This window comes from Columba livia, chromosome 1 (genome assembly GCF_036013475.1).
Source record: "Columba livia isolate bColLiv1 breed racing homer chromosome 1, bColLiv1.pat.W.v2, whole genome shotgun sequence".
NCBI lineage: Eukaryota > Metazoa > Chordata > Aves > Columbiformes > Columbidae > Columba > Columba livia.
Genome location: NC_088602.1, coordinates 116,970,154 through 116,985,026, shown reverse-complemented (window position 1 = coordinate 116,985,026; position 14,873 = coordinate 116,970,154). Strand labels below are relative to the sequence as shown.

The 14,873-nt window shown below is 42.7% G+C and overlaps 1 protein-coding gene across 2 annotated transcripts in view; it reads left to right on the top strand.

The window, feature by feature from the left end:
* The first annotated feature begins 3,938 nt into the window (after positions 1–3,938).
* Positions 3,939–14,873, top strand: part of CD99 (CD99 molecule (Xg blood group)) — a 30,482-nt gene continuing 19,547 nt past the window's right edge. For both annotated transcript variants that reach the window (XM_065074369.1, XM_065074358.1), the window contains exon 1: positions 3,939–4,180. In XM_065074369.1, coding sequence (XP_064930441.1) covers positions 4,120–4,180 — 61 coding nt within the window. In that variant the 5' untranslated portion in view covers positions 3,939–4,119. The remainder of the gene's footprint in view (positions 4,181–14,873) is intronic.

Sequence of the window (14,873 nt, the reverse complement as noted above, 5' to 3'; positions counted from 1 at the left end):
CATAGGTGAAAGGGAAAAAAGAGTTATGTTGATGCAGGAAAAAAGCTACAAGGATCTTACTTCAGAAGAGGAATTGGAGGAAACGGAGAAGAGCATTTATCTTCATAGCTCAGAGATAGCCGCAAAAGCAACTATTTAGCTGATCAGCTCACTGAGTTTGTTCAAGTTTGAACAGTTTCACCTAGGTTTGCAATTTCCAGCCTTCATTGTGTTGCTGTATAAGTCACATTTTTCTTCCAGCCAAACCATAGAGGCTGCATGTCATTTAAAGATCCTGTTCTTTAGAATTAAGTCTTAAGGTAACCTTGCGTCTTTCCAAGGCATCTTCAGATCAGGCGAATGCCTGAACTGTTTGCAGAGGCTTCCCCGTAGAGCCTATGGGCAGGACACAGACAGAAAGACCTGCTAGGACAACCATTGCAGGATGAGTGGGGCAAAGATAGGTGCTATTGGAAGAGGTGGGTCTCTGATTATGAATATTACTCACACAATCAGATAACCAGCCCTAGTACTAAATTATTTTTATTTTTACAGATGAGTTGGCTTTACATGTGAAATGACAAAGCCTGGCGTTTTTTTTCTAATCAGAGTTCCACACATAGAAGAGCTGGTAACCACAATGAAACTCTTTTTCACAAGATGTCAGAGAAATCTTCAGATCAAAAGGTTAGTAAGACTGAAAAAAAATAAAGCAAACAAACACAAAACAAAACAAAACAAGACCAAAACAAACAAAACCACAAAACCCACTGATATTAATAAATCTGGAAAATTTTTTAGCCATAAAGTGGCTGGTGCCAGCAAACTGTATCCCTGCCTCAAGGACTGAACCAACTGGAAATCACCATCTCTTGTGCAAAGTGCAGTTATCTCACATCTTTTCTAGCAGGAGGTTGCTTTTACCTCGTCTGAAGACAGTTACTTTGACAAAGACTAATTTTGGAAACAGGAAGTTACAGGGCCCTGATCTGACATGGTAATTCCAGTGAAATAACTAGTCTTTCACTGTTAGTTCTGCAATCCTGGAAGGAAGCGAAAAAAAAAACCCAAACAAACAAACAACAAACATGGTTTTGTATGGTGTGATTAAATAGAGAAATGTGCAGTACTCTGAAGAATATTCATTCTTGTTCTTTTTGTCAAGAGATCAACTTCTTAGATGATGTTTAACAACAGCTATAAACAAACACTGTTAAAGAACATCCTTTGAGCAACATTAATAATTTCCTGTGTTGTGCACATAGCATTTATAACTAGACCCATACTGCTGGGTTACACAATTCAATCTACCTTCTAGGCTTGGAGTTCAGAAAACAAGGAAGCTGCTTACAAAGATCAAATGTTGTCTCCTGTCATGGTTTAACCCCAGCTGGCAATTAAGCACCGATCAGGTGCTCATTCACTCCCCCCCTGGTGGGATAGGGGAGAGAACTGGAAGGGTAAAAATGAGAAAACACATGGATTGAGATAAAGACAATTTAATAAGTAAAGCAAAAGCCATGTGCGCAAATAAAGCAAAAGAAGGGATTAATTCACCACTTCCCATGGGCAGGCAGGTGTTCAGCCATCTCCAGGAGAGCTGGGTCCATCACACGTAACAGTTACTTGGGAAGACAAACACCATCCCTCCAAACATTCCCCCTTCCTCCTTCTTCCTCCAGCTTTATATGCTGAGCATGACATCATATGGTGTAGAATATCCCTCCAGACAACTGGGGTCAGCTGTCCTGGCTGTGTCTCCTCCCAACATTTGTGCACCCCCAGCGTCCTTGCTAGTGCGGTAGCGTGACAAGCAGAAAAGGCCTTGACTCTGTAAGCACTACTCAGCAATAATTAAAACATCCCTGTATTACCAACAGTGTTGCCAGCACAAATCCAAACCATAGCCACAAAAAAGCTACCATGGAGAAAATTAACTCTATCCCAAACAAAACAAGCACAACTCCATAAATGTTAATGACTGGGAAAAACACCTCTAGCTGTTCCGGCCCTCCTGCTTACAGTCTTCAATAGACTTTCCAGTACTACTGCTGCAATACTCAGGTATTTTAAGGGAAAAGCTTATCCTTAATTTAAAATACAGCATAATTTTAAGATTAATTATGTGTACATTTATTACTACAGTTAAGCTCTTTATTACCTCAGGTTAAATCTAAAAATTACTTGACTAGGCACTGGCAAGGACGAAGAAACATTACCATCAATTTATGAACTGGTGACAGTAATTCACAGACTCTGTGACTTTGCATTTTTCTAGCTGGCATGGTCCCACAAATGCTAGAAAAGAATCATAGACCTCTCTGGGGAAAGTTTAGGCCTACAGCCAGTGAATTTAAGTCAGCTGCACATCTCCATTTACCTTCTAAATCACATGCTGCACATCACTGAACTACAAGATGTCTCAAAAAGATGGAGATGGACCCAATTCCAAAGTAGTTGCAGGGTCACCATCTTGCAAATGCCTGAAGCTAGGGGCTGTTTGTGTGTAGGGAGAGGCATCTAGCAGTAATCATTTGAAACTCTGTGCCCCGTCCTTTCAAGTGGTAAGAGTCTCTTTCATGGCCGGTTTGTGGTTGCAGAGATACGGTGATTTCAAATTGGGTCAATCTTTTTTAAACACCCTGTAGATATTATTATTATTATTATTATTATTGAAAGGCTGAAGGACCTGAACCTCTTTAGCTTGGAGAAGAGGAGACTGAGGTGCGACCTCATTAATGTTTATAAATATATAAAGGGTGAGTGTCATGAGGATGGAGCCAGGCTCTTCTTGGTGACAACCAATGATAAGACAAAGGGCAATGGGTATAAACTGGAACACAGGAGGTTCCACTTAAATTTGAGAAGAAACTTCTTCACGGTGAGGGTGACAGAGCACTGGAACAGGCTGCCCCGGGAGGTTGTGGAGTCTCCTTCTCTGGAGACATTCAAAACCCGCCTGGACATGTTCCTGTGTAACCTCATCTAGGTGTCCCTGTTCTGGCAGGGGGATTGGACTAGATGATCTTTTGAGGTCCCTTCCAATCTAACATTCTATGATTCTGTGATTGCTTATCCAGTCAATGGCAAGTGGAAACAGCATTTCGGAGAGGCGTTTTTGTCATACATGGCCCTGAGCAGCGCTCAGCACAACTGCATTGACCTCGACCCGCAGCAGCAGTGCTTCAGGCTGCTACAACAGCATCTGGGGAACGGACTGGCCCTCAAACCACAGCATCCAATACTGGATGCAAAACGGCCATTGGAAAAGGACTTATAAGAAAACAAGATCTTTAACAATCCATCTTTCCACACCTGCGGAATTAGTTAAGAAAACTCAGCACCTTACTGTGCACGAGTTTTACATTTGTAGCCTTCAGCCATGGGCCTGCTGTAGCATCGCTTGCAAATACAAGATTCAAAGCTTTTTTACGGATTTTCTGTCCAGCTGAAGAAAAAGCAAGTTTGTTATGGTCAAGATTATTAGGTTTTCTGGTGTGTTTAGTGTTGGGTAACTTTTCTCCAGGAAAAGCAGGAAAAGAGAGGGCCTGGGTGAAGACAGGGCAGTGGTGCAGGAGTGTGCACCTCTGCTATTGAAACCCGTGGCTGGTGTTCAAGCCCTGGAGCTCGTTCCATCCAGAAAACGGGGCTCTTTGGTCCGGTGCCCCTTTTCTTTTTTATGCAGGAGTGGTCAGGGCTGAGCAGCATCAACTTGCACGTCCCGCAGCCCTGTTCCTTCTTCAGCTCCCCGGAGCCAGGCCGACCCCGTTCGGCCCCCACGGGAAACCCACAGCGCGACGCCCCCAGCCCGCCGGGGAACGGGGCTCCGCTACGGCCTGCCCTTCCCGAGGCGGTGACAATGGCGGGTAACGGCCCGAGGAGGGGCCGCGGCGGGCAGGAGGGCCCGGCCCCGCACCGGGAGGAGTGTCCGCGGCGGGCCGGGCCGGCCCGGGCGGGCCTCACCCTCCTCCCCCCGGCGGCGGGCTGACAGCGCCCGAACTGACAGCGCGGAGCCGGGGCGTGTTCGGCGCGGCGCACCCAGCCCCGGGGCGCGGCGCGGTGCCGCCCTCCGGCCAGGCGGGAGCGGCTGCGGAAAGCGGCTGTCAGGGAGCGGGCGGCGTGTGTGTGGTGCGGGCAGCCATGCGGCGCTGGAGGCTCCTTCCCGCGGTGGTGCTGCTCGCCGTCCTGATCCCTGTCAGAGGTGAGGAGGGGGCGGGCGGCGGGGAGCGGTCCTGCGGCGGAGCCTCGCTACCCCGCCGGGCTTGGGGAGGGACAAGTCTCCTGCCCTCCGTCCCCGGGCCGGGGGGCTCAGTGCTGCCGCGGGGCACGGAGGCGGGAGGGGGGATCGGGGAAGCGGCCCCGATGGCGAGAGGAGCCCGAGAGGGAACCGGGCGGGTCCCCAAGCGCCGGCTGCCCGTGTCTGTCCCGGGCAGGGGAGCGGCGCTCTCTCCCTCCAGCCCCCTTTTTTTTTTCTTTTTAATTATTTATTTGGTGTTTTGGTTGTTTTTCCATTTAACTGACAGGAAAAATACTGCTGAGCTTTCTGCCCACCTCCCGCGCTGGAAAGCCTGTCTTGTTTTGAATCTCTGGGGTGAATACGTGCTACTCGCCCCCGCAGGGCCCTTGGGTACACGGGAGGGGAATCCCTGGAAGGGGCTCGGAGGGGTTTCGGGGCGGTGGGGAGCTCTGCTGGAGCTCGGCTTCCATTTTAGGAAAGAACGCGGAGTTACGGCAATTCCAGGGCAACAGTTGCTCACCAGAAAGTCTGGTCACACAATAGCCTTTAAAAGAAAAGAAAAATATCACTATGGCAAGACTGCAGGCTGAAACACACCACTGTATTTTCTGAGAAGCTTCTTACGGCTTCAGTATGTGCCAGGGACGATTTTCTTGAACCTTGATCAAAACAATGTGTATGTAAGAGCACGTTGGTATGTGGTATAAGGAAACAGTTTGGGCGGGGGAGAGAAGTAGCAAAGTTCCCAATATCAAGCTTTTTTTCAGGAGGAAGACTCCTAAACTAGAATATGCAGTGCAAACTGTCATTCCCCATTTATATGACTTATTTCTAAGAAACTTTTTTTTTTTTTTTTTTTTTTTTACTATGTTAATAAGCATACCTGATGCTAAGCCTAGGTATTTTCTTTCAGGTGCTTTGTAAAAGTAACACTTCAAAACTTAAATATCTATCTTTTCACTGTAAGGGACAAGGAAAAATGCAATAATATCCTCTCCTAGCTTTGACTGGAAGCTGTAGATACTGTGTGCAGGATGCCAGATGAGCCCAGTCTGGCATTAAGCCTGGTTTAATTCAATTCTTCTGCTGTGGCCTTATTGTGGTCTTAACTGCTAGGTTAGCAAAGCTGAGCTCTTGGAAAAATAGTACAATTTACAGTAACTACAATTAAAACTGACAGATGTTTCAGACTGATAACACCGAGATATCATCTTACAACTTATGTGAAAAATTTGCTCCTTTACCTGTACCTCTGCAAGTGTTCCTCACGGTCATGGACAGCAGGATCTAATAGTCTTTCTAAACTTTATGCCAGAAAGTTTGGAGGTGAAGAGTGTCTGTCCAGTTTCTGCATCACTAGAGGGAAGGTGCACAAAAACTGCCTTCAAGGATCTTGTTTCAAATTCTGAGGAAAATTATGCTACTTTTTTTTAACAGATTGCTCTTTAAAAGCTGGTTAATTTATCTGGGTACTGGTTAACGCCAATAATATGAACCGATTAGAAAGGTTATGATTAGTTTGGACATGTTTTGCTTAAACAAAATGTATAAGAATTTGAGAACTGTTGAGAATGTCAGCCTGGGGAGGGTGGGGCCCTTCAGGGGAATGTCAGATTTGTGGTGGTGCGATCTTAAATTAAAATAAAGGCAAAACCTGAAATACATACTTTTGAAAATTAAAATTTCACTGTTAGTAAGCACCCTGTAGTCTGAATTTGCAGAACTGCTATAGAGAGTTAAGGATCTTACCTTACAAGCAATTTGGCTGTTGTGTGACAGTTTGGAGGTGTCTGGTTTCTCTGGCATGGCTTGCTTTCACAATTCAAGCAGATGAGTATGTGCCTCAGGACTAAGAACTTCATGTGGGATCATGCATTTTAGACATGTGAAAGCTGTTAGTGTTAAAACAGTATTCAACATATCATGAGGATTTGAATGTATTATTAAGCAAGGGCAAACTTTGTTACTTGAGCTTGCTTAGAAAAAGAGCTTGCAGTTTTAACCTCAAAACTGGTATTCAAGTGTTGTCTCATTTGCCAAGTATGAGCTCTGCATGTCAGGCAAAGCTGGAATTTAGATATCATTGGGGCTGGATCCAGAGGAAGGTCGCATGTGAGATTTTATATCGTCAGTCTCTTTAGGCAGTCTAACAGTTTTCCTCTGCGGAAGAGTGGGATCTTTCCATTTCTGTCCTCCCGTGTTTGATCTGGTGCCCATCAGGGCCTGTGCTGAGATGATTCAGCTTGATAAGTCAGCAAGTGACTAATCTGGTGCACTGAGTTTGCTCTGATGGGTGTCAGAGCCAGCAAGAGGGAGTGGCAGGGCTGAGAATCCGAGAGTGCAAGTGAGATGGGGCAGGGGAGGAGGGCAGGACCTTCTTTCTTTGCCTGGTTCGGAGGTGTGAGACCAGCTCAACCAGCTTGCAGCTGCAAAACCACCAGGTTAGGCCAGCATCTAATTTTAGGCATCTGTTTTTCTAAAAACAAAACAAAACAAAACAAAACAAAAAGTATTAGGCAGGAAATCTGTATAATTTATATTAAGAGAGTGGCAGAAGAATTATAATTATACATTATAATCATACATTATGAGCAGCAGAAAACTGCTGCACGCAGACACAAGGCTCAAAAGTTTCCTTTATCTACTGTAGAAAGATCAAGGCATGAAAAACTGCTTGCTGAGGGTCTTGAGTTTGGACTCTGGAATGTATGCTTTAAGTATCCTTTGTAAGAACTGAGTAGAACTTGTTCTTTGAAACACTGTTGCCACAGGAAACAGTTGTGGTAGTAAATACCAGCATGTGAGCAAAACGCACACTGGAAGCTGGGATATCTATGTTGTAAGATCAGTAGCCTAAAGTGATTTACAAGTGGAGAACCCTTATCGTAAGACCGCTGTAATTACAGGGCTGTGAGCAAAGAGAAGGAAACTCTTGACTTCTTGCAGAGGCAAGTCAGTGTTGAGAAAAATGATGGTGAAAAAAGATGGTGAAATGACTCTGTAATTCAGTAGATGGAGCTTTCAGCTGGGGCAGAGTTGTGGTGCAGGAACTCGTGGAGACTGGTCTCTGCTTGGTGGGCTCTCGAGTTGTTTGACTTTTAAATCTCATTTAAAAAACAAACAAACAAAAACCATAAAACCCCACACAACTTTCAGTTGAGCAATTCATTTTAGTAGCAGTGCTAGTGTGCATGTATGACAGTGTGAACTTGAAAAGTGTAGCATATGTTTCTTCATCAGTTTCTTCTAATTTGAAATGGGTAAGAGCGTTTTTTATGTGTTGGTTATTTATATAAAATGGCCACTGCACTGCTACATCAAAATGACATCACTGCAACAATTCTTAAGCTTTCCGTAGTTACGGTCATTTAACTTGGCGAGAGTTAAGCATGACTTAGCCTTCTGCCATCCAGCCAAGACCAATTTCAATATTTTCCTGATGTTACTCTGGTGCATGTGATGGGGTCGCCTGCGCTTCAGAAAGGACTCTGCTTTAACTCTTGCTGTCTTGAACCCCTCACTGCAAACAACTTGCGTTTCATTGGGTGGTGGCTGTGTTACTGAAATGCAGTAATAACAGCAATATTCATCAGCTAAAATCACCTTGCCAGGGGCAAGTTTCTTTCTTTTAGCCAAACTGCTTTTCCGTGCTCTGGCATGGGAACCTACTCTTTAGAGTCTATTGAATGTGTTTTGAGAAAATATTATGAGCAGAACAGTGTCAACTCGGGGAATTTTTACTTAAATTAGCTTATTATCAGTTAACACAAACTTCTAATCATAGATTTGGTAATTGAGAGAAAGCAATCAATCAATCAAACCCTTAACATCCTCCCAGTTTCTTACTTTTGGCTTAATCCAAACACCCTTACCTGCCCCAGCTTGGCTTCCCTGTTTTTTGCTGCTGGTTGTGCTCAGCCCATCCCCTAGTCCTTTGGTGAGGATCAGGAAGGTCAAATGCCTAGTGGTTTCTTTCTGCTGCTCCTTGCTGATTTTCCTCTGCTTTTTTTTTTTAGCTTCTCAGTATTCCTGCCCCACTGAGGTCACTTACAGTCCCTCAGACCTGGCCCTCCCCTGCCGTGGGTGCCCCACAGCTGCAGTCCCACAGGCGTGTCCCTGCCCTGATGTGGGTGGCTCACAACTGCTTAGGGACACGTACATGGAATCTCTCTTGCCCAGAGCACATCTCCAGCCACAAGTCCCCTCTGCAAGTCTCTCAGACCATCTCATGGTGCGTGTCCTGTCCTTGCCGGCTGATGCTCTTTCTTACATGTATGTTCAAGCAGAGACACTCTACACTTCTCTGACCAGTTGAAGTTTTGGTGTGCACCATCAGTGTTAGTGCCAACCAGACATGACTGTAAGTGGCATGGGGAAGTAAAAACAGATTATTTATCATAAGTAACTGCACATACTTAATTTCATTGCCACTTTTCCAAAGGCCGCCATTGCCTAATTCCTGGTCCTCAAGTGATAAGGACTCCTTCCTTAGGTATTCCAGTTGCTGTAGGAAGATAGACGTGAACTTGTGTCTCGATTCTGATGTCCCCAGGGCTGGCTGCTACTTAGTCACCGAGCTGAACTTGGGATATATGGTTTTCTGCAGGGCTGCTATGACAGGTTCCTACCTTTCTGTTACCTAGCTCCCTCTCAGCTTCACAGAGGTGAGATTCCATTTTCCTTGAGTGCAGTTTCAAATAAGCCACTGTACCATTCCACCTTTCAGATGCCTGGGGATTAGAGGGAATGCAATACACCTGCTTTGCTCCACAATGTTTCCCTCATTCTTGGACAGCTGTAGTTTTGAAATTACTGCTGCGACCTGAACCTAACCAAGGCTGCATTCCATCATGCAAACAAATGCATTTGTTTGTTCCGTCTGTAGGCACTGCCTACATTTTCATTCCAAGCAGAAAGATTTCTAGCAACCCATTGCTACCTTTGCCACAGTGAGAACACAGCACCTGCCAGTGTTGCTGAAGAGAAGAAAGCTGATCTGTTATACTTGCCAGGCTTCTCCAGACTTCCCATTCTCACAGTGCACATACTGGTTCATCATTCACACTTTCCATGCATGTTATATTATTCCACAGTTCTCTCCTTGCCTAGTTGCTTGTGCTATGGCTTCCTGAGACAAGTCTAAGCTGCATTCTCTGCCCTGGTACATGAACAACGGTTTTGTGGACCCACCTGGCTAAAAATAGATTTCCTTTGTGCTCACGCCCAAACCTATGCTGGCAAGTTGAGCTAACTGGTCAGCCTGGTTATTGTGTTTCTCAAATTCAGATGGGTTGTGAGAACAGTATGCGTTCTGGAGGCTGGGGCAGGAGAAGGCAGTGGTTGAACCCAGCTCTGACTCTGCCTTGTGCTCACAGCTCCTCAGCTGGCGATGCTGCATCTCTGAAGGGCCTTCTGTTTGACTTAGTCATACCCTCTCCTTTTCTGTTCAGAAGCATATGTAAGTCCCAGCATCTAGGTCAGGGGCATGCAAATTTCCCATCCTTTCCATGCATTTTTCCCCAAGATTTACCATACTGCTGAAATCTTGATGTTATCTCTGGCCTTGCTGTTAATCCTACAGCATGTTCCCTCCAGCATGGTACATAGTAGGTCACTCCTTGGTCAACCGGTGCCCCACTAGGTTATCAGTCCCTGCTAACCACACCCTGCAAATTATTCCCAATACAGAGAAACAGTGTTCCAGCTTGTGTGTCTTGCCCTTTGCCTGTCTGTATCTTATCAGCTGCTGCAGGAGGTCTCTGTGCCACCTTGCAGAAGTACGTAGTGGCAGCAACTTGGGACTAATACTGCAAAAGCTAGTGTTTCGAAAGTTGCTTGGTATCATAAAAAGTAGTTTTAATTTACTTATTTATAAATAAAATAAAAGTAAGTCTTGCTTTCTCTAGATGCTTGAAAATTCTCATCTGGGAAAGATCTCCCTTCTTGCTGCAGGAAAGCACATTTTTCACCTGTTGAAAATAAAAACTACTGTGGTGATACTTGTCATAAGCTCATTTTAAACTGCTTTAGTCTCTACATTTGGTGTGACTAGGGAACCCATAAGGTTTTCTACGAAGAATTCCAAAAAGTCATAAGGCAAATTCCTATGACGTCCAGAACTTAGTTCTTAGCAGTGTAAGGCCTGTTTACAATAGTTTTTTCTAAATATAGAACAATTCATTTTAAATACATAATTAACACATCAAATGCATGAATCGCTCTAACATGTTTTGGGAAAAAGATTATTTTAAAAGGAAACATTTACATTTTAAGTCAAGTCTAATCACACAACATCATTGGTTGTATAACAAATGCAGTTGGCTTCCTTTCTACAAATTTCAGTCACCTGCTAAAAAAACATCTAAGAAATTGCATCTTTACCTCTGCTTGTAAAAGGAAAACCTATTGATGGAGGTGACTCTCACTTAACTGCAGATGTTAATTTTGCTCTACTTCTGTCATAGTTTGAGTCCTGTAAAACTCTCATTGGATCTCTTGGTTCTTTGAAATTTTTCACCAGAAATGGTATTTATTTCTTGGTGTGTGGAAAGTATCTGCAAAGCTCATTTCACTTTGAGCCAAAGAGCTGTTATCTAAGTAAAATCAAACTTTGTTTTCAGGATAGCAGTTGTTCTTTCATCAGGTGAATGTTATGACTCGGCATACAAGTTAATCTTTTCATGAAGCAAAAAGACTTTTTGATTAAACAGCCATTGATTTCACTGGTAAAAATCTACTCAGCTTTTAATTATAGAACTATCTTTGTATGTTTTTTTTTTTTTTCTTAACCATGGAAAATATTGCTTGCACCTTTTCTTCTAGAGAAAAAGACCAGTATTTTGAAGTAAAAATAAGGTGAAAAAATTGTTAACGTGGTATTTCCAGGATGGCAAATTCTGCAAGCCTGGTTATACTTCACAATACTGGTGCTATTATTGTTTTTATTATCGCCACAAAAATACCACACTCTGAACATTTTATCTCTGGAAAAAAAATTAGTTACGGTGTTTAGCCTTATATTTTTCCACCACTTGTTTCTTCCCTGTGATTTGGAAGAAATATTAAACCTATGTGAAGACAGAAGGGGCTGCTGGTGATAGTTGTAGTAGCGTGATGTAGTGAATTAAAAATAAGTGAGGCAAATGTGTTGGATAGGATACAGTTTTTATTAGAGCTAATGCTATTGTTGGACAAAACAGACAGCTCTGAAGGCACACAAATCCTTGTTAAATATAGAAACAAGAAGTTTCAGGATAAGGTTTGGGGGAAGGGCTTGGGGAAGCCTATGTGGAAAGCTTTTGGATAACTCTACATTTTTTCCTATATTTTTGTCTTTGTCTTTCAATCTTCTGTTTCTTCCCTCACCTCCAGCTATCCATGCCTGTCAGTGTTCTTCTTTGATGCCAGAAATCTCTGCCTGCCTCTGTGTTTCTCAGTACATTCTGATGCCAGGCGTCTTGCAATCAAATCCCAAATTCAGTACTTACTTAACAAACTATTCACTGCCCTCTCCCTCCCCAAATGTTGCAAATGGTTATACAGACATCACTTCTTTGAATCTTTGAATGTAGCCTTGGTGCAAAAGGGAAGAGTTATTTTGTTCTTCAAGTAACAATAATGAAGAATGGGAAGTTAATATATATATATATATATATATATATATATTTATTTTTTTTTTGTGAGAAACAAAAAATAAACCCTCATCTGATGAAATGTATGCCATGTTTTTGACTTGCTCCATATCTCTGTCTGTGACTTAGTTGGATTCTAACTAATCTATTAACTAATCTATTTAGTTTTTTATCTGTCCGGTTTGAGCAGCTAAAACTAGTCACATTGATACTGCATGCAGTATCTCTCGTGTGCATGGTTATACCTCAGAAGTATCTTTTTAGGTAGTAATTTCATGTACATGACACAAAGTTAGTTGAAGTGAAAAAAATAAGCCTTCTCCTCCAGTGTTTGCTGTCGCCCGGGGAAGCAGGCTGCTGTCACATCACATCTTCTGTGGCTGAATCTCGTCTGCATGTTTCCAAACCAATGCTGGTGTGGTGCAGTGAAGCACAAGCTGTGAAATCCCAGCTCGCTGAATTGTCACTTAATGCAACTTTGTCTCAATTAATCCCTTTAACAGTAAATACCTGCAGGAAGAAAAGTGTCACTGGTGCTAATGGAACACATCAATGTTTGAGCAGAATAGGTTTTGTTATAAAATGAGTTGACTAATGCCAGAACTGATTCAATCTCAGAGAAATGGATTAAAATATGAGTTGAATCATTGCAAGTTACTGTACTGGGTCTGGTTTCCTGGGTCTGGTTTCCTCTACCCCCACCTTCCCCACAGGAAACCCTCATTGTAAAACACAGTGTCTTCCTCTTCTTTCTTTTTGAAAAAGCTGTAGCAGCTATTGTTAAATATGCAGATTGAAAAGACTGAAAAATCTTTTTAGCTGTTGCTGAACAAGCCACAATGAAAAAGAGTCTAGAAAAGCAAAGGCAGTTTTACTTTTCTGACTAGATTGCAGATTTTGTTTGACTTTTGCTGTTAGTATACAAGTTGTTTTGAACTGGTAAGATTTCTGGTGAGGAAGGTAAAAGAAACAGGCTGTGAAATGGAATTGTCAACTTAAAAGTACCAGCAGACATTAAACAGTCTTGCCATCATTTTAGTGTACTGCTGTAAAAACAAATGTATTCTTGACTTAGCTCTGTGCACATTGCAAGTGTATATGTCAACTGTTTTATTTTTAAAGAAGGAATTTCTAAATGTAAAACCAAGTTCCATTTACTTGTTCATCATAAGTTATAATTTAAATTCTTTTTCCTTGATTAGACTGAGGGTTATTTACTGCTCTAGCTGTTGAATTTTTGGAACTTTTACTTCACTGTCTGCCAGACCACAAATCTTGGTTTCCTAATACATCTTTCTTCCTTGTGCTAAAATTTTACCATCTTTCATCTAGTGCAGACCTCCCTGACCTTTCTGCAGCTGACCCAAGCTGCTGCATTTCCCTTTTCCTCTGAGCCTGCTCTGGGAATGCTCTTCCTTCCATCCCTCCCTGCCCCAGTCCAAGAAGCTGCCAAAGGATGCAGAGTGTTGTCAGCAAAGAAGGATGCAGACAAAACAAAATGCTGGTGATTCTTGACCATTCAGTGGGGAGGGGAGCCTCCGGTTTATCATCTTACATACTTTATCTCTGTGTAAAGTGTTTTACTGGATATTGGGATGAGCAGAAAAAGGGCACAACTCTTCAAGTCATGGTTCAAGAGATCACATTCCCTAAAAACACTTCTCCCTTTCTCTGCACAAGGCTGGGCAGGATACTGAACTGTAGAAATGCATATAGAGGTTTTCAGTGTAAAGAGAGTTTAAACTGTTATTATCTGAATAGGAATACAGATAAACTGCAGGTGATAATTGGCATCAAGTAACTTAATGCTATTTTATAGTTACTGTCACGAGATCCAGTCATACAATACCAAAGAGTTTGCAACCTGCTTGGATAAAACAGGTTTCTTAAATTTGAAACAAATCTTTTGATTAACCGCCATTGTAGTCTTTCCATGGTAACTGTTAATTGTTAGTGCTGCCTGCAATTTCAGTTGTTATCCAAGTGAGGCTTAATGTTCATGAATCTGTTCATGAATGTGAGAACATTGAGTGTTCAAGGACTGTTGAATGTATTCCCCTTTACAGCCCCACCATCTCCTCTGGTGTCCATCTTAGTGTAATCAGTGTGTACATTACTCCACAGTTTCCAAAGTATGGTTTTGACAGCTTGTGATGTGCCCCATGTTTTAAAGTACATGCTACAGAGCAAGATGTTGGTCAGCTGTGGAAGAGCTCTTGCCAAGAACTGCTGAAGCTATTACTACATGTCTGCTAGTGAAGAGGCTAGAACCAAAATATAGAATTACAAGGGTAAATATTTATTCTTACGGATGTGGTGTCACAGCCAAATTGAGGAACCTCAAATGTGGTTTTACACAGGGTTTTTATACCCTTCAACTGTTTAGGTACAACACTATTTGACTAATCACTAACACCCACACTACTGATTACTAATCAGAGTAAATCTTTGCAAAGCAACTATATTTCTGCAGCATTCTTGCTGCCTGTCTATTGATCCAGATGTTCCTGGAGTCAGCCTTGCTATAGTTACTTATCTATGATGCCAGCTGATGTGGGGAGGGTTTCAAAGAGCGTGTTAGAAGGGGTAGGATGTTGGCATTACCTTGGTTGTCCAGGGGTATCTTTCATCCTTTGTGGACAGCTCTAAGCTTCCAAGAAACAAAGTCCTTATTTACAGGGCTGAGCTGTCCTTTGGTTTCTTTTACTTAAGCATGAACAATACCAAAGTCTCTAGAATATTCCACTATCTGACTGCATTGCAACATATAATGTGAATAAATATATATTAACAAAGTTAATACACTTTCATACTATAAAGACAGATTGATGTAGTGTTTAGGGAAGGGAGCTTTCATAACAAGAGTGAACGTGAGCTTTGTGGTAAAGATGAACCTGGTTATGGAAATTTAGGCTATGTGAGCAGTAGCTGCAAGGCTTGTCAGCTTTGTGAGAGCTTAAAGTCTTGTCTATAGAGCAGCTTAAACTTTGAAGCTGTGGACTGTGAGCAACATGTACTCAAAGGAT